General features: G+C 49.8%; 1 protein-coding gene across 13 annotated transcripts in view; it reads left to right on the top strand.

Moving 5' to 3' along the window:
• The window catches only part of CACNA1A (calcium voltage-gated channel subunit alpha1 A), a 285,808-nt gene that overhangs the window by 199,116 nt on the left and 62,875 nt on the right, over window positions 1–23,817 (top strand). For all 13 annotated transcript variants that reach the window (XM_033133775.1, XM_033133773.1, XM_033133764.1 and 10 more), the window contains 9 exons: window positions 2,274–2,483; window positions 5,559–5,671; window positions 6,880–6,992; window positions 7,106–7,237; window positions 7,554–7,626; window positions 9,398–9,515; window positions 9,651–9,718; window positions 12,954–13,060; window positions 15,250–16,059. In XM_033133775.1, the coding sequence (XP_032989666.1) occupies window positions 2,274–2,483; window positions 5,559–5,671; window positions 6,880–6,992; window positions 7,106–7,237; window positions 7,554–7,626; window positions 9,398–9,515; window positions 9,651–9,718; window positions 12,954–13,060; window positions 15,250–16,059 (1,744 nt within the window). The remainder of the gene's footprint in view (window positions 1–2,273; window positions 2,484–5,558; window positions 5,672–6,879; window positions 6,993–7,105; window positions 7,238–7,553; window positions 7,627–9,397; window positions 9,516–9,650; window positions 9,719–12,953; window positions 13,061–15,249; window positions 16,060–23,817) is intronic.

Raw genomic sequence — 23,817 nt, forward strand, 5'->3', positions numbered from 1 at the left:
CCTGATGAGGTGGGGTAGATGACCGTGCTGGATGGAGGGACAGGTGAATGAGCAAATGTACGAAGGAAGGAATTGATGGATAGATGGATGAATAAATACATGAATGAATGAATGAACAAATGAGCACACTGAAGACTGAACAAACTAGTGAACGAATGAAAGAATGAGTGAACCAATGAAGAACTATAAGCAAATGAATGCAATTGAAGGTTTTCAAGAAGAGGTATTTCAGAAGATAAAATCAATGTCCAAAACTGAGCTCTGACCCTCCCCCCAAACCTACCCCTCTCAGTGGATGGCAGCTCTCAAAACAAGAGACAAGAAATCTCAAAAGTAATACCCAGATGAACGACGTAGTATGTTAGAAGGTAACATAAGTGCTGTGGAGAAAGAGTAAAACAAGATGGGTAGGTAGCACGGGGTCAGAGCGGGCAGGAGGAGTGCGTGTGTGATGTAAAACAGAGTGGTCAGCATAAGCCTCATTCGGAGGCGAGATTCAGAGAGGTGAGGGGTTTAGCTGTACAGGTGACTGGAGGACAGGGGCCCAAGCAGACTGAACAGCCAGTACAAAGGAAAGGCCTGAAGGTGGGCGCAGGCAGGACTCTGGGTAATGATGAGTCTCAGGGATCTGGACCTCTGGGGTGACTGAGCTTCACGGGGAGGTGAAGCTTCACGGGGAGGCGAGGCCTGATGGTGTCTGAGATGAGGGTGTGGCTGCAACTCTTCAAGCACATTTTATTGGTGCTCACCGGGAGCTGCGACTTCGGAGACCTGACCCAGTGTTGGTATTTATGCACTGAGGCTGGGTGGGAAACTGCCAGGTGCTGGGATCATGCAGAGACCTTGTCCTGCTTCCAGGTTCTCCTAAGCCCTCCACAGTGGCACCGCCCTGGCTCCCCCAACCTCTCAAAGGGGTAAGGAGGGCAAGTGGATGCCCTGGCACTGGTTGTGGACCCCACACCGTTTTTGCCTATCCCTCCAGTGCTCAACCCAAAAACCTGGGCTCTTCCCTCTCACACCCACCCTCACTCCATCAGCAAATGTTGAAATCTACCTTAAATAATACATCCCAAATCTGCCTACTCTTCACGCTTCTCAGCTTAGCCCCCATCAACATTGGCCTGAACCAGTGCTGTAGCTTCTTCCCTGGTCCCACAGCTCCTGCCCCATGCCCTCTGTGGCCTGTTCCTCCCACAGCAGCCAGAGGGCGCCTGTGAGCACCTGAATCAGGACACAACGCTCCTCCACACAGAACCCTCCATGGCTCCCACCTCATTCAGAGCAAAAGCCAAAGTCCTCCCTCAGCCCAGAAGGCCCTTCACGACCTGCCTTGTCACCTACCTGTTCTCACCTCCTCCCTCTCGCTTCCTCAACCACTCCACTGCAGCCATACTGGTCTCCTTATGCTATTTCCCAAATATGTCAAGCGTATTCCTGCCTCAGGACCTTTGCACTTACTGTTTACTCAGTCTAAGATTCTAAGGTGACTTAGGTCAATGCCTTCACCTTGACCACTGGATTTAATACTGCAGCCTACCCCATGGCCCCTGCTAGGGCTCCTCCCCCTTATTCTGCTCTACTTTTCATTTTTTCCAAAGTACTTTTCACCTTCCATCACACTAATAACTTACTTATTGGGATACGTTTGCTGTCTATCTCCCCAACTGGAGCGTCAGTCCCAGGATACTCTGTTAACTAGAGTATCCTGAGCACCTGGAACAGAGTTGGACATACAGTAGGTGCTTCATAAATGCTTAAGAGTAAAAACATGTGCAGGCAGAGGGCATGGCTGGTTCATTCCTCAGTGATCATTTCTAAAGTAAAGTGTCCATGGAAAACTAGGGTCCTACCCACACCTCCTCCTGGAAGCTTTCCAAGTATGCTCCATGCAGCTCTGCTTTCCACCCCCGCACCTGGGGTCCTGAGCAGAGGCTCCTGCTTCATCCTGCCCCATGGCATGACCCCCAGAGTCATCAGACGGGGCGAGGAGGGGAAGACACAAAAAATTGGTTCTGGCAACAAGAGCCGTCAGCCTCCCTACTGACACCCTGAGCTCTAATTGGTTATTTCCAATGCCATTATTTTCAGGGACATTTCTTTCTCATAAGCTCCATCTCTGGAAAGCTGAGCCCTTGGGTCATGACAGTTCCCTTGGGCCAGAAGCCTTGCTCGGGAGGCTAATGGATCCCCTGGCCACAATCCGTGCCTGGGCCACGCGTCGGTTAATTTCCTCCACAGGAATACCCTGACATTCTCCATCCTCTCCCTGGCAGGGTCTCCCTTTGCCCGAGCCAGCATTAAAAGTGCCAAGCTGGAGAACTCGACTTTTTTCCACAAAAAGGAGAGGAGGGTGCGTTTCTACATCCGCCGTATGGTCAAAACTCAGGCCTTCTACTGGACTGTGCTCAGTCTGGTAGCTCTCAACACGCTGTGTGTTGCTATTGTTCACTACAACCAGCCCGAGTGGCTCTCCGACTTCCTCTGTGAGTACCACCAGCCTGCCCCACCGGGTCCCTCGCCCCTTCCTCACTCCGTTTTGCCAGTTCTCTCTCTCTGGAGATACGTGTTCCTTCTTTGGTCCCTGTTGAATCTGCCCTTTCATTTGGCCGTGTCTACACCTGGGATCAGGGCTGATGTGTCTGCTGTCACAATGCCAGGGCCCAACTTATTTGGGCCTGAGATCTGGAAGCTAGAATTTAGGCCACTGGACACATCTGTGGTCCCTGTCTAAGAGAAACATAGGGGTGCTGGTGAAGGAGATACTGGAAGAGACAGAGAGAAGCAGAGACCGTAAGACAGCCAGATAGAGACAGAAACATACGTGTCATTTCTAGGTGAGTGGCTGGGAATGTTAAATATTATGTGGTTGAGAGATGGGGGTGCCTTAGGGACAAAAAGTGGCCCCATTTTCTCTGTTCATTTCTGACTCTCTGCTGCTTCCCTCTTCTTTCAAACCTTCTGCTTCTTTCCCCTTTTCTCTCCCGCTCTGTTTGACTTCCTGTGTCTGGGATCCATTCCTAGTGGATCCCCTCCAACAACTGTAAAAGCATCCTACTCCCTCAGTGGGCACCAGGTCCCCCACGGCTTTGCCCTTCTGGGCCTATTCCCATTTTCCCGGAATTGGCATGAGATAGTATCAAAATTGATGACCTGGCTGGGGGTGAGGAGAAGCAGTGAACAGCAGGGAGACGTTTGACCAGGACTTAAAAAGTAAAGAGCGCTAAGGAATCATCAAGAGTAGTGGCTGCGCAGTGAGGAGGGCAAGTGGGTGCCCTGGCACTGGTGGTGGACCCCACACCGTTTTTGCCTGCTGGTTACCCTCCTCCTGCATCTACTGGCTTGTCTGACTTAGGTCTATGGATTCTGTGCCCTTCTGATGTGGTTCAGAATTGACCCAGGCAGCCACTGGAGACAGTTGAGTCTTCAGCCTAGAAAGGCCTGAGAGCCTGGTCCGGGTTACCTGGTCCAGGTCTCCTTGTAACCCTCATTGTGCCCAGCTGCATTGGCTGATCTCCCCTGGACACCCCCCAGGGACCAGCTCTCCTTCCGAGAGCCCTGACCTAGTTCCAACCTTAGTAATTGCATTTGGTCCCCCTGGAGTCTCTTACAAATGAGGACTCTTCTCATCTTAACCTCCTCTGATAGTCTATTTTTAATCTCCCATATTCTCCCCGCTAATCACCTTACTCTGTCTGTCCTGGTTCAGGAACAGAGGGTTGGGACTTTCTGCCCTGGACCTCTGTGTCTGTAAAGGTGCTTTAATTATCTCCAGTTGAGAAAACTGAGACACAGAGAGGTTAAGTAACTTGCCCAGGATCGCACAGGTAGTACGTGATGAAGTTGAGATTTGAACCCAGACTCCAAGCTGTGTCTGAGGGCAGATCCCTGCCCTGGCCACCGGGTGACCTGGGTTCTCAATGCCTGCCTTTAACTTGCCCTGTGACCTTGGACAGCCATTACCATATCCATTGATTGAAGGCATCTTCAATTATAAAGCACTCTTGTTTTATGCTCCACTAACAAATTAAACAATGCTGCTGTCTAAACTAGGACATGGTTTTAAAATACACCCCAATTTCAGAGATGTCAGCATGTGAACAAAAATATATGTCTTAGAATCAGTGAAGTATAATAGTTTCTCTGAGTCTCAAATGCTTCTTCTGTACTTGGTGGAAATTGAATTCCATGGCTCTGAAATTTCTTCCAGGCCCACCAATGCCACAGACAATTCTCTCAGGTCTTGTGCATCACCAGCTATCATGTTTCCATGGTAACTGGAGAACATGCATCTTGGAAACTCTTTAAATCCTCCCAGAGTTGCTGCTGGTGGTTCTTTGAATGCACCAGATGTGATGGATAGATCTCGCTCACTGCCATTTTGGTCCTGGAGGTCCTGGAGACCCTAGAGTTTCCCCTTAGACACTAGGAGCTCCCTGAAGTCCTAAAACTAAGGGACTGTTTTAATAGGAATGAGCAGGAAGGACCTTGACAGTTCAAACCACCTCTTACAAGAATGATATAACACATGCCCTTGACCTTCAAACAGAATATGCTATGTGACCCAAATTAAAATTCTTGGAGGTGTGAGTCCTCTCTCCCCTTTCTGTATACTTTCTTCCCTTCGGAAGCCCTCGTTACTTCTCCTTTCCATCCATTAGGTGAGTACCTGTGTCCTTCCTGACTCTTCATCTTCCTGCCCCACCAAGAAGCCCTCTCAGAAAAAGACCTGATGTTAGCCATTTCTTTGCCTGTGCAAATAAACACTCATGTGTTATCTCTCCCAGAGGCATTTGCACATGCCTGCTCCCCAAAGAACAAGAGGCTTTGTCTTGCTCTAGACTTATAGACAGACATCAGGAAGACAGGAGGAGTTCCAGGGGACATCAGATAGGTTTTCCAAGTTGGGAGAAAAGCTGTGCCTTATATCGGTTCCTTGTGGTGCTACAACTAAATCCCTAACACCCGGGGCTTACAAACAGGACACCGTTATGATTTCTATTTCTATTTTCCCTTTGGAGCTCAGGCATATAAAAGTGGATTCATCATAATTCTTAGATTATGACACACTGACATCAGGGGGTCATTGTTATTTTGTTAGTTAGCCAGGTAGTCAGTGGTTAGTTAGCCAGTTAGTTCTCTCATTCCCATGTTTATTCATTCGTTAGTTTGTAAAATGGCGTCAGTTTTCAGGAACCTACCAGGCAGCACAAAACCTAGGTCCTTGCAACATCCAACCCTTTTCATCAAACCAGGGCAAGCCCTGCAAGATGGATACCCGCTGAACTTTTTCTCAATCTTTTTAAGATTGGCCTGGCTTTGGTTGGTTGGAGGGTAGTGGACAGTTGTTGCTCCTCCCTGTTAACAGAGGGGAAACTGAGGCCCATGGAAAGGAAGCCTTGCTTAATCCTTGGCCAAAGCCACCAAAGACCAACATCTCTCTCCCTTTTTGCCAGGCCAGGCAAGGCACAGGATTGGTATTAACAGGAAACTCAGAGCCACCTGGTAGCCCCCCTCCCAACAAAACTAACTTTCTCTCTGTTCTTCCCCCCACTTTCTAGACTATGCAGAATTCATTTTCTTAGGACTCTTTATGTCCGAAATGTTTATAAAAATGTACGGGCTTGGGACACGGCCTTACTTCCACTCTTCCTTCAACTGCTTTGACTGTGGGGTAAGTGCCCTGGTTTCTAAGGAATTTATTTCTCCAGTTCTTGCCAAGCATGATACCTGGCGACATAGAAGAGGGAGAGGCGGGGTCACCCCTGGATATGAGAGACTCAGCTGAATGCAAATAGGAATAAAAGGACCATCGCAAACATTGGATACAGGCTCCCAGAACCGCCAGCCACTGCCGGTGGGGAAGCAAATGTGTGGACCCTCTTTGGAAAGTGGGGGTGACCTGGCAATGCCACTGCTAGGGTTTCACCCTAGAGAAATTCATACAGATGCCCAGAAGACACATACAACAGTGTCCTCAGCAGCCTGGCTTATAATAGTTCCAAACCAAATGACCCAAATATCCCTTTGCAGTAGAATGGATAAGTAAGTGGGGGTGTAGCCCCGACATGGAATTCTCTGCAGCCATGAAAGGCCGACACCACAGCTCCACCCGTAGGCCACACAGTATTACGCTAAAAGAGGCAGACACTGCAAAAGCAGTCCCTACCATGTGCGTGATTCTGCTCATCAAAGTTCAGGTGAACTGAACTAATCTGTATTGTCTAAGGATGATACTTCAATACTTTAAAAGGCAGAACTCAAAAACCGTATGATAAGCAGAAGAAGCCAGACACAAAAGGTCACATATTGCATAATTTCATTTATATGAACTATCTGGAACCGGCAAATCCATAGAGACAGAGAACAGAGCACTGGTTGACAGGGACTGGAGAGGGACTATTCATGGGGACGGAACTTCCTTTTGGGATGATGGAAGTGTTCTGGAACTAGATAGAGGTGATGGTTGCACAACATTGCAAAGGTATTAAATGCCACTGAGTTGCGCACTTAAAATGGTTAATTTTATGTTACGTGAATTTCACCTCATTTTTTTTTTTTTTTAAATCAAGGAAATGGTTCTTAGAACATTCAGAATGATGCTTATGTCTAGGAGATGCCCAGAGGCTTCTGGGCGGCTAACATGTCCTATTTCTTGATGTAGGTGGTAGCTGCATGGGCACCCACATTGTAATTATATGTTTCAGGAATTCTTGACTCTCACGAGCTCTTAATAAAGAGAGACAGAGAAGGGATGAGAGGGGTCTGAGACTGTCACCCTGCTCGCATTTGAGGGTGGGAGTTGGGTTGGGTTCCTGCAAGGCTCGGCTTGCGAGCATGTTTGCAAGGACCTTGGACACAAGAGCAGATCCTCTGTTCTAGGTTATCATTGGGAGCATCTTTGAGGTCATCTGGGCTGTCATAAAACCTGGCACATCCTTTGGAATCAGCGTGTTACGAGCCCTCAGGTTATTGCGTATTTTCAAAGTCACAAAGTAAGTCTTTGGAGATAAGGGGGAGGGGCACCTAGGAGGAGGGCATGCAGGCTCAGCGACTGCCGCCCTGGCCCAGCCTGACCCCCCATCCCACCTCCGGCCTCTGTTGGCAGGTACTGGGCGTCTCTCAGGAACCTGGTCGTCTCTCTCCTCAACTCCATGAAATCCATCATCAGCCTGTTGTTCCTCCTTTTCCTGTTCATCGTCGTCTTCGCACTTTTGGGAATGCAGCTCTTTGGCGGCCAGTAAGTACTCAGCAGCGTGTCCAATTTCTGCTTCCCTGGGGTCTGGCCCAGGGACCCCCCACGCACACACCAGCCCCCACGTGCCACACTCAGTACCCCCGGAGGCAGAGACCCACGTCCCTTGTGCACACTGCCCTCCTCGTGGCCTGGATGCCCCGTCCTCTCGCCCAGACAGAGAGGACCCTGGGTACCACTCAGGTGTCCTTCTGGGGGACAGAGATGCTGGAGATGTTGCCCTGGAGACAAGATGCTGACAAGCCACGCCCTCAGGACACCTGGGGGGGAGCCAGTGAGAAATGTCTGTGTTCTCCCACAGGTTTAATTTCGATGAAGGGACTCCTCCTACCAACTTCGACACCTTTCCAGCAGCAATAATGACAGTGTTTCAGGTACAACCTTCACCCAGCCCCACGCCACGCAGGACCACACGGGAAAGCACCAGAGTCGGGAGGCGGAGGGACGGGAATCATGGGCTGCAGCCTTTGTTGGGGGTGCACAGGAAGGAATGGGGGAAGCAGGGTGAGCAGGTTTAGGATTGGCTGGTTTGAATCATCCCAGTGGGCACTGGGGCGTGGGAGCTGTCCTCAGTCATCGGTACCTGCCTGGCCCTGGGGTGATTCGGGCAGACAGTGTTGGCCTTGAGCGCAAGAGCCTGATAAAGGAAATGGTTGAGCTGTGGGCCCTGGATTGGTTGGTTTGCATTTGAAAAGCGTGTTCTTGGGCAAGTTGTTCACTATCTCTGGGAATTAGCTAGCCCTGACTCCAGGTCAAGGCATCAGAGCACAGAAAGTAAACGACATGACTCCTATACCCATCCTCCCCCCGATTGGAAGACACCCCAATCCCATATTCCAGAACAAAGAGATTGACTCTGGGTGGTCTCCCCAAACCAACTTCTGCACCCATGTGGATACATGAGCTAAGGATTAGGACTGACCTAGCTGGGACCTCCGCAGCCTTTCCAATGGGTTCTGTCTCTTTGGGCTACAGAGAGTGTATGGAAAATGGGACTTCACTCCCCACCCCTTTCCTCCAGGGGGATGGTTTCTAAACGAGACCCTGAGATGGGAGTTGGAAAGAGATCGTCCACGAAGCAAAGTTCTGAGCCCTCACATTGATTGATGATAGTTATACTCACCACCCACAGAGCCTCAGCCCAGGGGTTCTGGCCCAACAGCAATTCTGTGCCCCAAGACCACCTGGAAGTGTTGGGGCACATTTTGGGTTGTCACAACTGCAGGGCTGGATGCTACTGGCATCTAGTGGGTGTTGCTGCCCAGCACCCCAGAGTGCACAGGCCACCCCCCCCCCCCCCCCGAGAATGCTCTGGCCCCAAATGTCAGCAGTGCTCAGGCAGAGAAACCCTGCATTAACAGATTAGCATTTCTGGAGTTCTTTCCCATGTACTTGATCCTCGTGGAAATATTACAAAGGAGGGAAGTGGGATTTTTTTTTTTTTAATGAGCATGTGGACACCACACGCATGTCCCCTCAGACTTCCCCATAAGCATCCGCCCAATTTCTGTTTGTCAACACCTGTGTCCTTCTGCCTGCAGCCTTCTCTGGTCACCAGCACTCACCTTGCCCCAGGCACAGCTGCTCAGAAGGACCAATGAAGATGTTGCTTAAACAATAGAAATGTATTTCTGACAGTTCTGGAGGCTTAAAGTTATGGTCAGGGTGCCCATAGGGGTGGTTCCTGTTGAGGACTCTCGTCCTCACTTGCAGGCAGCCACCTTCTCCCTGTGTCCTCACATGGGGGAAAGAGAGAGACAGAGACAGAAAGAGAGAGAGAGAGAGAGAGGGCCCCGAACTCTTTGGTGTCTCTTCTTAGAAAGGCACTAATCCCATCATGAGGGCCCCACCCTCATGACTTCATTTCACCCCAATTACCTCCCATCTCCAAACACCATCACAAGAGGGCTAAGAGCTCCAACATAAGAATTTAGGGGTCACAACTCAGTCCTTCGCAGATCCCCTTGTCCCATGAGGAAGGACAATTACAGAGAGGTTCGTGACTCCCCCAGGGTCGCCTTTTCCTCGAAGCTGGGCTGAGAGCCCCTCACTGCAGGGACAAGCAGGCTTGGGCCCTACAACTGCATCTCTGAGGGGCGCGTGGCTGAGAGGGGGGTTGGCTGTGTGTTTCTCCCTCCCTTTCAGATCCTGACAGGCGAGGACTGGAACGAGGTCATGTACGACGGCATCAAATCTCAGGGCGGCGTGCAAGGCGGCATGGTGTTCTCCATTTACTTCATCGTGCTGACACTCTTTGGGAACTGTATCCTCCATGGGGGAATGTGGGGACGCACCTGGACCCAGGGCAGAGTGGATGGAGGGTGCGAGGGAGGGGATCAGGAGACCCAGCTACCCAGGGATCAAGTGGCAATGTTTTCCCTGACTCTGGCGTCTTTAGACACCCTCTTGAACGTGTTCTTGGCCATCGCGGTGGATAATTTGGCCAACGCCCAGGAGCTCACCAAGGTGCAGTTGGTGGGAGAATGTTTCTCTGGCAAAGTTACCACCTACTCACGGCAGATCAGGACCGTGCCAGGCATGCAGGGACAGGGACGGTCAGAGCTTTTGCCCTGGTTGCACCGTGCCAGAAAGAAGGCACCTCCTCCCCACTCCAACACACTGTCCCTAGTCAAGTGGAATCTACAACAGAGGAGGTGGGAGGGGGTGAGGTAACAGGGTGGCAGGAAACAGATTGCGGACTCCACCCAGTACCTGTGGATAGGCAGTGGGGCGGCCTCAAGGGACCTCTAAGGAATGGTGCAGACCTCAGGCTCATGGGCGCTGTCACTACTCTAGACCTGAAAGGACAGGACAGATGGAGAATAACCTACACAGGGTCCTGAGGCTTGACATACGTCTCTGTGAGCTTGGAAGCTGGCCGGACCTCACCACCGAGTGATAACAATAAAGAATTCTATTATACGCCTGGTGCCAGGCATTGCTGTTATCACCCTTTTGCAGAAAGGGAAAGTGAGGCTCAGGAAGGCAAAATCACTGGCCCCAGCTGGCATGATAATAGCAGCTACTATCTATAGCATCACGTTATGCATGTCAAGGGCTCAGCACAGTTCTTGGTACACAGTAAGTGCTCAATAAAGGGAGCCTTTGTCAGTCACTCGGCACAAGCCAGGTCCTGGACCTAGAGCTCTCGTTTTATAGAAGTCGGAATTCTCATCCAGACCCGGCAAGTCCCAGAACCCAAGTTCTTGACTCATACATCCTGCCACTTTAATTTGAGCCCCAGCTGAGCAGATAATGATAAAAATAAAAATGATAATAACCACAGAAAGTAATTTTATGTGAGACACTAGCAAGCATAACAGATACGGAGTTACTGTTGTCCCCATTTCACAGATGGGGAAACTGAGGCCCAGAGAGATTGAGTGACCTTGCCACATAGCTAGGAACTGAAAAAACAGAAAAGAGAGCAGAAAAGAGAGAAGAGCAGAGGAAAGGAGGTCAGAAAAGAATTTGGGGGGTGGGGAGTGGGAACAAGTCATGCAAGGAGAAGCCCGGTTTTTATTCATGGTCAGTGATACTGAATTACGGGCAAAACCTGGTGCCAGGTGCCCCCTTTGGGCAGCCATGGACTCCCTGGGAGTCAGGTCCACCTCACATAGGCACAGAGGAGGTAACATTGCTTTCAGTGACACAGCTCACATCTCTAGGATAGCCTACAAGCAGGGCCACTGGGAATCGTTGTTCAGGTTGTGCACTGCACAAAGAAGGTGGACACCTTTTTTGAAATTTGAGATGGCTATGTCGGGAACAAAGTCATGTTAGGAGCTATCACCCTAAACTTTTCCCCAGCATCCCCATCATATAAAGAGACATGTGCAGTCTTCCTCCTACCCCAGGAGGCCTGGGGCCTCCCACAGCTTCACAGCCCAGTGACTCAAGGTATTCAGGACATGTTCATGGAACTGAACCAAACTGAGCAGACGTTGCCAGCCCTCCATCTGCTGACCCTGGCAGGAGGGAGAGAGAGTTTCCCAGGCCCAGCTCTGACTGGGGGTGGAGGGGGGGCTGCGGAAGTCTCTGCCACCCCAAACACATGGCCACGGGCCTGGCCACCATGGAACCAGCTGACATGGCTGCTCTGGGAGTTAATCCAGCCGTGAGCTCATCCAAGTCACTGGGGAGAGAGGGTTCCAGGAGGGCAGGAGAAGGGGAGGGAGAAAGGCACGCTCATCACCTGTGAGGGATGGACATTCTCCTGCAGACCACATTCTTTCCTTCATTTATTCCACACGCATTTCTTAGGCATTTAACATGTGGCAGACACCCTGCTAAGCCCCTGATATGTTTTTATCTCATTTAATCCTCACAGAACCCCCAGGAGGCATGTTCTCTGAGCCCCATTTTACAGATTTTGTCATTCATTAATTTAAAATCATTTATTGAGCACCTACTGTGAGCAAGGCCAGGCCTAGGAACCAGGGACACAGTCATGAACAGAACAGGCAGAAATCCCTGTCCTCATGAGGCTGTTATTTGAGTGGGAGAGACAGACAAGAAGTAAATTTGTCAGCTGGTGAAGAGTACTAAGGGAAAAACTGAAATAGAGCAAGTTGGAGAGAGCTGAAATTTTAGATGAGGATTATGAGGCACAGAGAGATTATGTGGTTTACCCAAGGTCACACAGCAGTAAGTGATGGAGCTGGGATTGGAATCCAACTGCGTCTAGAATTTGTGCTCTTAACCACATGCACTGGTGTTTAAACTTGAGCACATTTCATACTCATTTGGGAGCTTGTTGAGAATGCAGGTTCCAGAGCCCAACCTACGTTCTCTGGGAGGCCTGGGAATCTGTATTTGCAGTGTTTCTGAGACAGGTGGTCCAGGGACCTGGCTCTAAGAAATGCTGGATGTAGTGCCAGGAGGAAGGGAGGCCTCATGAGCGGGGGAGCTGGCCGGGTCCCACCTCCGTGTTGTCACTGATGTGACCATTTCCAAGGTTGCTTCTTGCCCCAGAGATCCCAGTGCAAGGGGAGAGGGGCCCTACAGCCACATGACTTTTCTTACTGGCGGGTTTGTCTCTGGCCTTTTCTTTCTCTTTGCTTTTTCTTGGTTGGCTTTTCTGTTTTACGAATGAGGCCCTGCATGAAGGCAGAAGAAGGATTTAAAGCCCCAAATCATCTTTTTCTGTATGTATTTTTAAAACATCTTCCCCCATCCTCCTCCTCTCTGAACCTAACTGACTGAGAATATGAGTTATTCTCCTGATTCCCTTCTGGAAGCTGTTGGCAATGCCTGGGATGGTCCATGGGATGCCAAATTTTTCTGCACGTGGGGGCTAGTCAGTGGCTTGGTTTTTTTTCAGTCTTGATTCAGAGAGCTTAAGCAGCCTGGAAAGTAGAGTGAGAGGAAAATCTTTGTATTAATTTCCAGCTCCTTGAGATAGGGTGCAGAAAAATCTCCACTGTGGAAAGGGAAGGGAGTTTTTCCTTTTTTCTTCTGGCTGTGTGCTAACATAGGGTTAATAATGAGCTGGATATCTAGCCTGTGCATAAAGGGGATAGCAGTACACTTAAGGGACACAGGGCATCCGTTCCAATTGGCAGGCTTAGCTCTGTTTGATGCCCAAGCCAAATCTGTTTGTAAAAATTTCCATTGTCGCCCCTGCTTAGCAATAGGGTCAGAGGTGAGGCCCCAAGGCCCAGTTCATGTTTTGTAAACAGGGATCCTGTGTGCCTTTTAGGATGAACAAGAAGAAGAAGAGGCAGCCAACCAGAAACTCGCCCTCCAGAAAGCCAAGGAGGTGGCAGAAGTGAGTCCTCTGTCCGCAGCCAACATGTCTATAGCTGTGTAAGTGCCCCCAGCTCTGGCATACTCTCTAGGCTCCTCAGCCTCTGCACCTTCCCAGTCAAGGATTTGGGGCAAGGAGCAGTCCCTGACAGGGTTGAGCTTTAGGAAAAGGTATTTCTGCCCTCCCACCGTTTTTACACAATAAATAATTAGTAAGCACCTACTATGTGCCAGGCACTGTTCTAGCTGCTGGGGATATAGCATTGACAAGGGGCAAATGGGTGTAGGGAGTGCCAGGAGAGGAGAGAGTTGTGATTTTAAATAAATTGTCAGAGAAGTGACAAGGCCTGAAGGAAGTGAGGGAGGAACCATGGGGTGAATCTGAGGGAAGAGTATCCAGACAGTGGGAATAGCATATGCAGAGGCCCTGAGGCAGGAACATGCCTGGAGTGTTTAAGGAACATAAAGGAGGTCAGTATAACTGGAATAGAGTGAGCAAGCTGGGAGTGGTAGGAGATGAGGGCAAGGTGACAGGGGCAGATCATGCACGACCTTGTGAACTGTGGGGAAGACTTAAACTTTCGCTCTTAGTCAGGTGGGAGCCATAGAGCGTTCTTGAACAGAGGGACAGGACCTCCCTGGCTCAGGTGATCACAGGTACCCTCTCATTGCTGTCAGAGGAACAGACTGTTGGGGCGAGGGCTGGAGCCAGGAGACCAGGTTGGAGATAACTGCACTGGTTTGTGCAAAAGAGATAGTGGGGGCTGGACCAGGGTTGTGGCCAAGGAGGTGATATTCTGCCGCTGAATTCTAGACAGATCATAAAGGTAGAGGGGACAGAGTTTGCTGGTGGATCAGAGGTGGTGAGTTGGTGAGATTTAAGGTGTCCTCATAGAAGGAGGTTTGTTGACACCAATATTCTTTTTTTCTTTTTTTTCCCTTTTTCTTCCGCCTCCCCCCACCCCCGCTCTGGTTCAAGCCATTGTTTCTCAGTCTAGTTGTGTAGGACACAGCTCCCTGGCCCATGCTAGTATTGTGAGCCTTGCACTCCCCCCGGCTGTAGCAGTCGGTCACCAGTTGTCAGTCGGCCGCTCACAGCAGCTCACGGCAGCTCTCGCCAACCTCTGGCTGCTCACCGCAGCCCCTGGAGCTGTTGTTCACAATCTTAGCTGTAGAGGGCGCTGCTCACTGGCCCATGTGGATATCGAACCTGCGACCTCGGTGTTCAGAGCACGGCGCTCCAACCACCTGAGCCACTGGCCCCAACGGCGCTCCAACCACCTGAGCCACTGGCCCCAAATGTACATCTACGTTGGTGAACATTTTGGTTTACAAGTGCCGTAAATTTTATGGATCTGTGGTATCATTAGATAGTAAAATTCATGATAAATTTGCAGTTTAAGGGGTTGATTTTAAAGGTCTGGAATGGATTAATCCATTTTGCGTTACTTTCTATGGGGAAACCATGCCTCGGTTTTCCAACATTTCAGAACTCAAACAGCCTTCCGGAACGGATTACGTTCGAAAACCGAGGTACCATTGTACATAGAACCCTTGGAAAAATCTGTATGCCCCAGTTGGGCCTCAGCTTCGCCAGCATTCCTGGCAGCAGCCCCACTGGCTGCTTTGCACCAGTGGGTAAATAGGCACTGGCCCCAGACTCCCCAGCACCCATTCTGGTTTTCTCTGGGACCCCCAGACCTCCTAAGACCCAGAACTGAAGGATCTTGTAGGCAGCAGCAGAGTGGAGGGAGGGGGGCTCCTCCGGAACCTGCTCTGTTCCAGGCCAGCATCCATTATGATTGGCTGTTAAAATATTTTGGACATCAGGACCTCCCCCAGGGGGTCACGTGCTATAATATAAAGAGGAGTGGAGAGGATGATGGGAATACCCACCTGGGTTGAAAACTGCCCCTCTTGCCCCCCATTACACCAAAATGCCTAGCTAGGTGGAGATACACATTGTGTATCTGGACCAAGACTCCCACCTGGGACAAGATACCTACAAGGCCAAGATGTCCAGCAAGGTTGAGTTTTCCACACAGGTTGAGACACCTACTAGAGCTGAGATACACACCTGGGTGGAGATGCTCACCTGGGCCAAAATACCCACCTGGAAGGACACCCATCCTGGTGGAAATGCCCGCTGAGCTGAGACGCTCACCTGGGTGGAGGCTCCCATAAGCCCGTATGGTCCATGCAGGTGCATTGCCCAGCACTGCTCTAACTCCTGGACCCTTCCCTTGCAGGAAGGAGCAACAGAAGAACCAGAAGCCAGCCAAGTCCGTGTGGGAGCAGCGGACGAGTGAGATGCGCAAGCAAAACCTGCTGGCCAGCCGGGAGGCCCTGTACAACGAAATGGACCCCGACGAGCGCTGGAAGGCCACCTACGCCCGGCACCTGCGGCCCGACATGAAGACTCACCTGGACCGGCCGTTGGTGGTCGACCCCCAGGAGAACCGCAACAACAACACCAACAAGAGCCGGGCGGCCGAGCCCACAGTGGACCAGCGCCTGGGTCAGCAGCGGGCCGAGGACTTTCTCCGGAAACAGGCGCGCTACCACGACCGGGCCCGGGACCCCAGCAGCAACGTGGGCCTGGATGCCCGACGGCCCTGGGCTGGCAGCCAGGAGGCCGAGCTGAGCCGCGAGGGGCCTTACGGCCGGGAGTCGGACCACCACTCCCGGGAGGGCGGCCTGGAGCCCCCAGGGTTCTGGGAGGGTGAGGCTGAGCGGGCCAAGGCGGGAGACCCCCACCGGCGGCACACACACCGGCCCGGGGGCAGCCGGGAGAGCCGCAGCGGGTCCCCGCGCACTGGAGCGGATGGGGAGCCCCGCAGGCACCGGGCCCATCGCAGGCCAGGTGAGGAGGCCCCGGAGGAGAAGACCGAGAGGAGAGCCCGGCACCGTGAGGGCAGCCGGCCGGCCCGGGGCGGTGAGGGCGAGGGCGAGGGTCCAGATGGCGGCGAGCGGAGGCGGCGACACCGCCACGGCGCTCCAGTCACATATGACGTGGACACACGGAGGGAGGACAAGGAGCGCAGGCACCGCAGGAGGAAGTAAGTGGAGGCCATCTCAAATCTATGACCAGCAGTGAGAATAGTAACAGCCCAAGGGGCGCCTGCTGTGTACCGGGCACTCTCCTGAGCAACTCAGTCTTTTCAACAGCCCCCTGAGATAGATCCCATTGTCATCGCCCCAATTCACAGATGGGGAAACTGAGAGGTGGAACGGCCTTGCCCAGGGTCATACATCTGATAAGTGACCATGAGCCCAGGCTGACTGATGCCAGAGGCTGCAGGCAGATCATCACACCCTCATGTGTCTCAGAAACTCCATGAGAACTCTCCCCCAGAGTTTACGGCTCTTCCATGTGTGACCCTGAGCAAGCGACTTCACGACTCTGGGCCTCAGTTTTCTCAATCTGTAAAATGGTATCGTGGGATCTAAAATGGCATAGTGGGGCATTACTGGAATTAAATGAGGAAGTAAATGCAAAGGGCCTGAACGAACAGCTGACATGTAATAAGTGCTGGGTCAATAGAGACCATTTTTAGCTGTTATTGAGTGAACCATCTTTTTACCTGATGCTATTTCTCAGGGGATTTGAAAGGCTACTCTGGGCCCTCAGAGTTGAAGAGGAGAACGGGGTTCAAGGCTTTTGGAGGCATCTTCCAGGCCAGACCCTTATCCAGTCAGAAACAGCCACCTCTTTTTCATAACAATGTTTTTTAACAGTCCTTAGAAGGTTCTGTAGTGATTCTACACCTAGGAGCCCAAAAACTTACATGTTGAAACAGACATTGTTCTTTTATTAATTAATGTCCTTTTATTCTCCTTTTATGTCACCATTACGGCATCTTATTGATTTTTTAAAGATGTGTTTCAGTGGTTCTGTTACATGACATACACAACAGGCCAGCACTTCTCAAAATCGGACGTGTGCATGAATCCCCAGGGATCTTGCTAAAACACAGATCCTAATTCAGTAGATCTCAAGTGCAACCTGGGAATCTGCATTTCTAAGGAGCTCCCCGGTGAGGCCAGAGACCACACTGGGAGTAATGAGACTCTAGAGGACAGAGTGACATAATTCTGAAGCAGACACCTGTGCGCAAACTCACCAAGACTACGACAGGTACAAATGCTGGCTGATTCAGGGGTGTACAAACAACTCGCATGACCCGAGGGCGTTGCCATCAGTGTCCAGATGTTCCCGAATGGTGAACACCTCTAGATGAAGTTCCTAATGAAATAGAATCTCGTCTTCCTTACTTTGTCCAATAGTCATACTCTGGGAAAATGTGATGTGTATTTAAAACATGCAAAACTACTTGATGCTCATATGGAAAACAGAGTTAGGTTAAAATTAAAAGCACAGATCGTTGCAAGCAGATTTTTTCATCTGTGTGAGGGGTATAAGAAAGTTGGAAGGTAATTCTTTCCCAGGTGGGACTGCCCTGCACATGGTAAGAGATTAGTGTACTTGCTTCCCACTTCCTAAATGCCCACAGTGTCCCCCAATTTATTATATCATTGGATCTCCGCATATCTCCACCATTGCCCCCTGAAAATCATTGTTCCAGGTCATTCCTACTCTAGGGTTTTCTCTTATGGGTTTATTCATTCATTCCATCAGTGTTTACTAAATGCCTACTGCAGTCTAAGCCGGCGCTATGGGTTCAATCAAGTAATTGCAGGTGACGGGCATGCAGGTGACAGGCTTCCACCAGGAACAATCAGAGAAAGAAGTAGAGTATTCTAGACTAAGAACAGCATGTGCAGAGGCCCAGAGGTGGAGCAGAAGGAGGCCAGTTTGCAGTTTGGAGGATGAGGAAAAGAGTGGCAGACAAAACAATTGAAGGGACAGTGATGGGTCGGTCAGCAGGGCCTTGAGTCCCCTCAGGGCAATGAGAGGCCTCTGGAAGGATTTTAGGGGGAATAAAGTGTTTAGCACAGGACTCCATAATTAAGGATCAGTCACCACTATTGCTGTTAATATAGTGATAATATTACCGTGTTTCCCTGCAAATACGTCCTAGCCGGACCATCAGCTCTAATGCGTCTTTTGGAGCAAAAATTAATACAAGACCCGGTCTTATTTTACTATAAGACCCGGTCACATTGTATTATATTATATTATAATTAAAAAAAATTAATTTTTGCCCCAAAAGACGCTGATGGTCCGGCTAGATCTTATTTTCAGGAAAACACGGTATTATCATCCTTAGCATTATCTCTACCCCCATTATTGAAGGAGGCAGAATGACAGGGACAGAATGACAGCACAGCCTCCTGGTGAAGGGCCCGGACTCTGGAGCCGGAGGTCACACTCCCGTCCCATCACCTCCTCGCTTTGTGACTTGCACTATGTCCCCCTCTCTGGGTATCTGTTTCCTCATCTGTGGGGCTAAGTACGTACCTCCTAGAGTAGGCATACAGTTCAAATGAGTTAATATACGTAAAATGCTTTAAGTAGAGCCTGGCTTATAATAGGTGTTCAGTAAATGTTGGCTATTATCAGTATGAATATTATTAATATTAATCACTCAATAAATGTTAACTATTTTTAATAGTAGTAATTACTCAATAAGTGTTAGCTATTTCTATTAAGACTCATTGACAGACATTCAAAAACAGTCTTAGATCTGTAGCCTTCAGACTGTTCATTCACACTCCTTTTTACAGATGGGGAAACTGAGGCCCAGAGAGGAAAAGGGATTTCCTAAACAGCCAGCTACAAGCAGGAATATGATAACCCTGCTTTCTTGAGTCCCACTACTGGCCCCTGGCCCCTCACCTCTACAGACAAAGAAAGTACCTCCCCACTTCCACCCACAAATGCTCAGCTCGTCGGCTCCTATTCTAAACCAGGAGGGTACAGCTAACTCCCTTATTAATAGATATGTCAAACCCCTGGCCAGGACAGGCGTTATTCATTTGGCTGATGAAAAGTTTCTAATGCTCACTGGAAATAAAACGTCATGAAGATTCAGGCACTTTTAGAAGAAAACCCAAGTGAGCCATTCATGTGCTTTAAGAAAAAATAAGAATGGCAAAGATAAAACTTTACTCAAGAATATAATATAGTAAAAACAGCAAAGCTGGTGGCCCTACCTAAGAGGACTGCCTCCTGCATTTTCCCTCTTGTCATTCCTTAGGCCTTTTCCCAGACACACTGTGTTTCTCATTCTCCAGAGCGTTGGTAATATATATGATTGTTTTCTTTCTGTTCCCTCTGTCTCTCCCCATTTCTCCTTCATCACTTCCTCTCCAGTTTCCCCAGTGTCCTCCTCCCCGAAAGATTTCACTGGCTCACCCCAGTGAAAAGTGAGCAGAAGCACATTCTGTTTCCTATCACTCAACAGTTGCTGGCCTCGGGTCCCCCACACCAGGCAGCTGAGCTCAGTGGCACCCCAGGGCCACCAAAGTGAGGATGGAGTTTTCCCTGACTCCCAGTAAAAATCTGGAGTGCAGAGTGTCCACCACTCCCCCCAGCAGCCAGGCAGTGGGGGGACTCTGCTAGACCTGACTTAGCAAGGGGGACTCTGCCAGGACCTGCGCCCCACCACCCCAGAATTAACATCTCAACTCTTTGCATCTTCATTCCACCTGCTCCTATCACCGTGACAACCTACTCACCAAAAGGAGCAAGAAGAGACATGCTAGACTTCTGAGCCTCACAATTTATCCTGTATGGGGAAAAAAGGGTGCTTTATCCTTTAACACCCTGATTTTTATAGCACCTACTGGGCCTTAGTCTCCAGCACCCCCATTCCATACACTCCAAGTTGTTTATTGCCCCATTTTATTCACTGAATGGTGTTGTGGTTTAAAATCTCTAGGACCAAAGTCCAGCCCTTTCCCAGCTGGGTAACAGTAGAAAAATGACTTTGCCTCTGTGGGCCTCAGTTTCCTCATCTTTGAAATAGGCCTGATCCTAATACCACCTCCAGTGGTGGTGGTTTTGGGGCTTAAATGAGTTAATACATGTAGCTCCTTAGGACAATGGGGCAGAAGGAGGCAGGACCATCCTCTGGGTCTCGGGGCCTGAGCATGCCCGAGGCAAGGTGTCTGCAGCCCTTGGCAGAGGGATGCTGAAGTGATTAGCTGGCAGAGGGATGCGATGCGGGACAGGCATTATGCAACCAGCTGCCTATTCAGGGCAGATGATGGCAAATCCCCAAGAGGGAAGGGGGAAGGAGCCTGACTTCAGAGTTTTCTGCCCCTTTTAGGTTCTCCTTGGAGACATTGCAAATGAGACCTCCTAGAGATTGATATTAGGCCTCTTCCAGCTGAGCTTCTTAAAACTCTGTGACACATAGAGCCAACGAAGGAAGCAAAAACAAGACAAAACAAAGGCCTGCAGATCCCCTTTCCATCTGAACATGGGGCGCTTGGTCCCAGGCGAGCCACTGTCCCTCTATTGAAACATTCACCGTGGTCTCAACTGCTGCGTTATTTAGTCCAACCTCTCTAGACAGTGGCCAAAGGATTTGGATGCTCTTTGAAAGGATAACTTTACTCGGCCTGCTTTGCAATAGGGCTGTCTCTCTATTTAAAAATATATATATAGGGGAGACCAGATGGCTCAGTTGTTTAGAGCGTGAGCTCTCAACAACAAGGTTGCCGGTTCAATTCCTGCATGAGAGGGTAGGCTGTGCTCCCTGCAACTAAAGATTGAAAACGGCAACTGGACTTGGAGCTGAGCTGCACTCTCCACAATTAGATTGAAGGGCAGCAACTTGGAGCTGATGGGCCTGGAGAAACACAGTGTTCCCCAATATTCCCCAATAAAAAAATTAAAAAAAAAATTATATATATATATATGTGTGTGTGTGTGTATGTGTATATATATATATATATACATACACACACACACACATATGAGGGAATTCTCCCAGCCAGATTTTCAACTGATTTTCATCTGAAGGACAACTTCTAAAAAAGTTAGAATTAGGAACCCATTTGCAGACTGTGCAAGACGTTGGGGAAATAATTTCAAGTTCATTTCATTCCATCCACACTGTTACAGCTGACGCTCACTGTCCAGGCACAGCATTCGTTTCTAGAGTTGCTGGTGATCCCTGGTGGTCAGTAGTCCTGGGCTGGTAGACACATCGCTCCAACCTCTTTCTCTGATGTCACAGGTGTGTGAGGGTGTCTTCTCCCCTTTTCTTCACTTCTAAGGACACTTGTCATTGGATTTAGGACTCACCCTAATCCAGGACTCTCTCGTCTCATGATCCTTAACTTACTGACATCTGCAAAGACCCTTTCTCCAAATAAGGCCACAGTCACAGGTTCCAGGTAGACATATCTTTTGAAGGACCACCATTCAACCCACTACAGTCCACCTTCTGACCCCACCCCAAAACTCACATCCATCCATGTGCAAAATACATTCACCCCATCCCAATAGCCCCAAAAGTCTTAACCTGTTTACAGCATCAACTCGAAAATCCCAAATCTCATCATTTAAGCCAGGAATGGGTGAGGCTCTGGGCATGACCCATTTGGTGGCAAAATTCCCCTCCATTATGAATCTGGAAACTAGAAAACAAGTTGTCTGCTTCCAAAATACAGTGTTGGGACAGGCACAGGATAAACATTCTTATTCCAAAAGGAAGAAATTGGAAGGAATAAAGGGTCACTGGTCCCAAGCAAGTTCTAAATCCATGAGGGAAAATTCCACAGGATTTCAAGGCCCGGAAGGAGTTCTCTGGCCTCACCTCATTCACACATTTACTTGTATTCCTCACGGTGACTCAGTGTGGTTCCCGTGCCCATGATTTGGATGTGAAACAGTCTAACTCACTAGTGGTTACAGAACAAATCAGTACCAGGGTCTCCACTTTCATCTCCCAGTTCTAGGGAAGGTTCTACTATTCTTATGCCCAATTTAAAGATGAGGGACCTGAGGCTCCGAGATGTTATCAAACTACAGAGTCACAACCAGTTAGTGGCATTGCTGAGACTCAAACCAGGTCAGTCTGCCTTGCAGCGTGTCGATCCATGACCTACTCACTTGGCTGAATAGGGAGAAATTCTCCTGGGCCTGCCCTACTCTCCATGCGGCCTCAGAAAGACAAGTCTGAAAATAAATTACCTTGTCCCTCCTTTGCTTACTAACACCATAGACTTTTGCAAGTTAAAATGCAAAAAATAAAATGGTGCCAGTGGCTTAGCAAGTGGGAGACCTTTCAGGGGAGGCCCATTTTTTTTATTTGTAAGCATTAGGTAGATTTAGGCTTCCCGGTTGGGCCTGGGGAACCAGACCTGTGCTGTCCAGGGGCTTCAGTTCCTGTGCCTCAAACTTCCTGGGTGTTCAATGAACGGGTACAACCTGAGAGCTGTCTTTTACTCATTTTTGGTCTCTTGAGTGAGTGTGTATGATGGCAATAGCCTGACGAAACCATTTTCTAGTATGATTCAGCTTCTCCGGGCCTCTGTTTCCTCATCTGTATAATGGGAAAAGTCATGATGTCAGCCTGATAAGATCTTTCAAGAAATTAATGAGTTGAAATAGAACAGAGGTTGGCTTGGCCATTACAGTGAGTGCCAAGTATTCCCACACCCACCAGCTGTGGGCTAAGCCTTCTGGGAGATCTCAAACTGCTTCATGAGAGAGGTGCAGTGTCAGGTAGGGGTTAGCAGTATGGATGCTGGAGTCATGTTGTCTGGACTGCAAGCTAGCTCTGTCACCAACTGGCTGTGTGGCCTTGGGCAAGGCCCTTCCTGCCTCTGGGCCTCAGCTTCCTTATCTGTAAGATGGGAATAACAGTACCTTAAACTAATAATAATAAAAAAGATGAGAATAACAGTACTACTCACTTCTCATAGCTATTCTGAGGATTAGATGAGCTGATGTGTGTCACGTCCAGGACACAGCAAGATCTCAATAAGTGTGAGCTGTTATGAGGACGTATGGAGGGCACAGGCTGCAGAATCAAGGGCTTTAAGAAGAGCCAGAGAGAAGTCTTGAACTGCAAAGCCCTCTGGAAAGAGGCATCATTAAGACTATAAACAACAGAGGTCCTTTGTTTCCGGGAAACAGACTTGGCCAGGGACCCGTGCCCAGGGATTGCGGGAGGATGGGGCCGCTTATACGAGGATCGAATGTTCAGAAGCAGTTGTGTGAAGGCAAGCAGATGACACGCAGGGTCCGAGCCCTCAGGGAGGTGGCTGGGAAGCCAGGTCCACCCAAATCCCTGAGTAAGCGGCCAGAGCAGGGGCCAGCGAGGACAGACGTGCATTGACTGGGCTCTGGCCTGGGAGGTCCCTGACGGGCTCTAGACCCAGCCACCCTCCCTGGGGCCACGGCTTCTGAGGGTCTCTTCCAAGCTGGGGCTGAGTGTGCAGTGACCTCCTGTAGGGAGGTCTGGGCCTGTGGGACTTCTGGGCCTCAGTGTCCTCATTTGCGAAATGGGGACATTCATTTATCATTTGACAAGTGGTGCCTTGTTCTGGGCACTGCGATCACAGCTATGAACAAGAGAGATAAAAATAAACCGCTTGCCTCATGGTGCTGATGGCCCAGTGGGCGCTGAGGTAGGAAAAGCTCAGTGAGGACCCTTAAAGTTTTTCTCTCCCCCTCCAAATGCACTAAGCACTCCTTCTTGACTCTTCTTCTCCTGTCCGACTGCATGGTGTTAATTAACAGTCTTTGAGGGGCCCTCCTCATCTCCCCCATGCTCCACCTCCAGCCTCATTGACCTCTTGAAACTTAGCGAGCTTGTCCCCACCTCAGAGCCTTTGCACTGGCTGTTCCCTCTACCTCAGATGCTTTGCCCACCATACTTGTATACCTGTGAGAA

Source organism: Rhinolophus ferrumequinum, chromosome 18 (assembly GCF_004115265.2).
Source record: "Rhinolophus ferrumequinum isolate MPI-CBG mRhiFer1 chromosome 18, mRhiFer1_v1.p, whole genome shotgun sequence".
NCBI lineage: Eukaryota > Metazoa > Chordata > Mammalia > Chiroptera > Rhinolophidae > Rhinolophus > Rhinolophus ferrumequinum.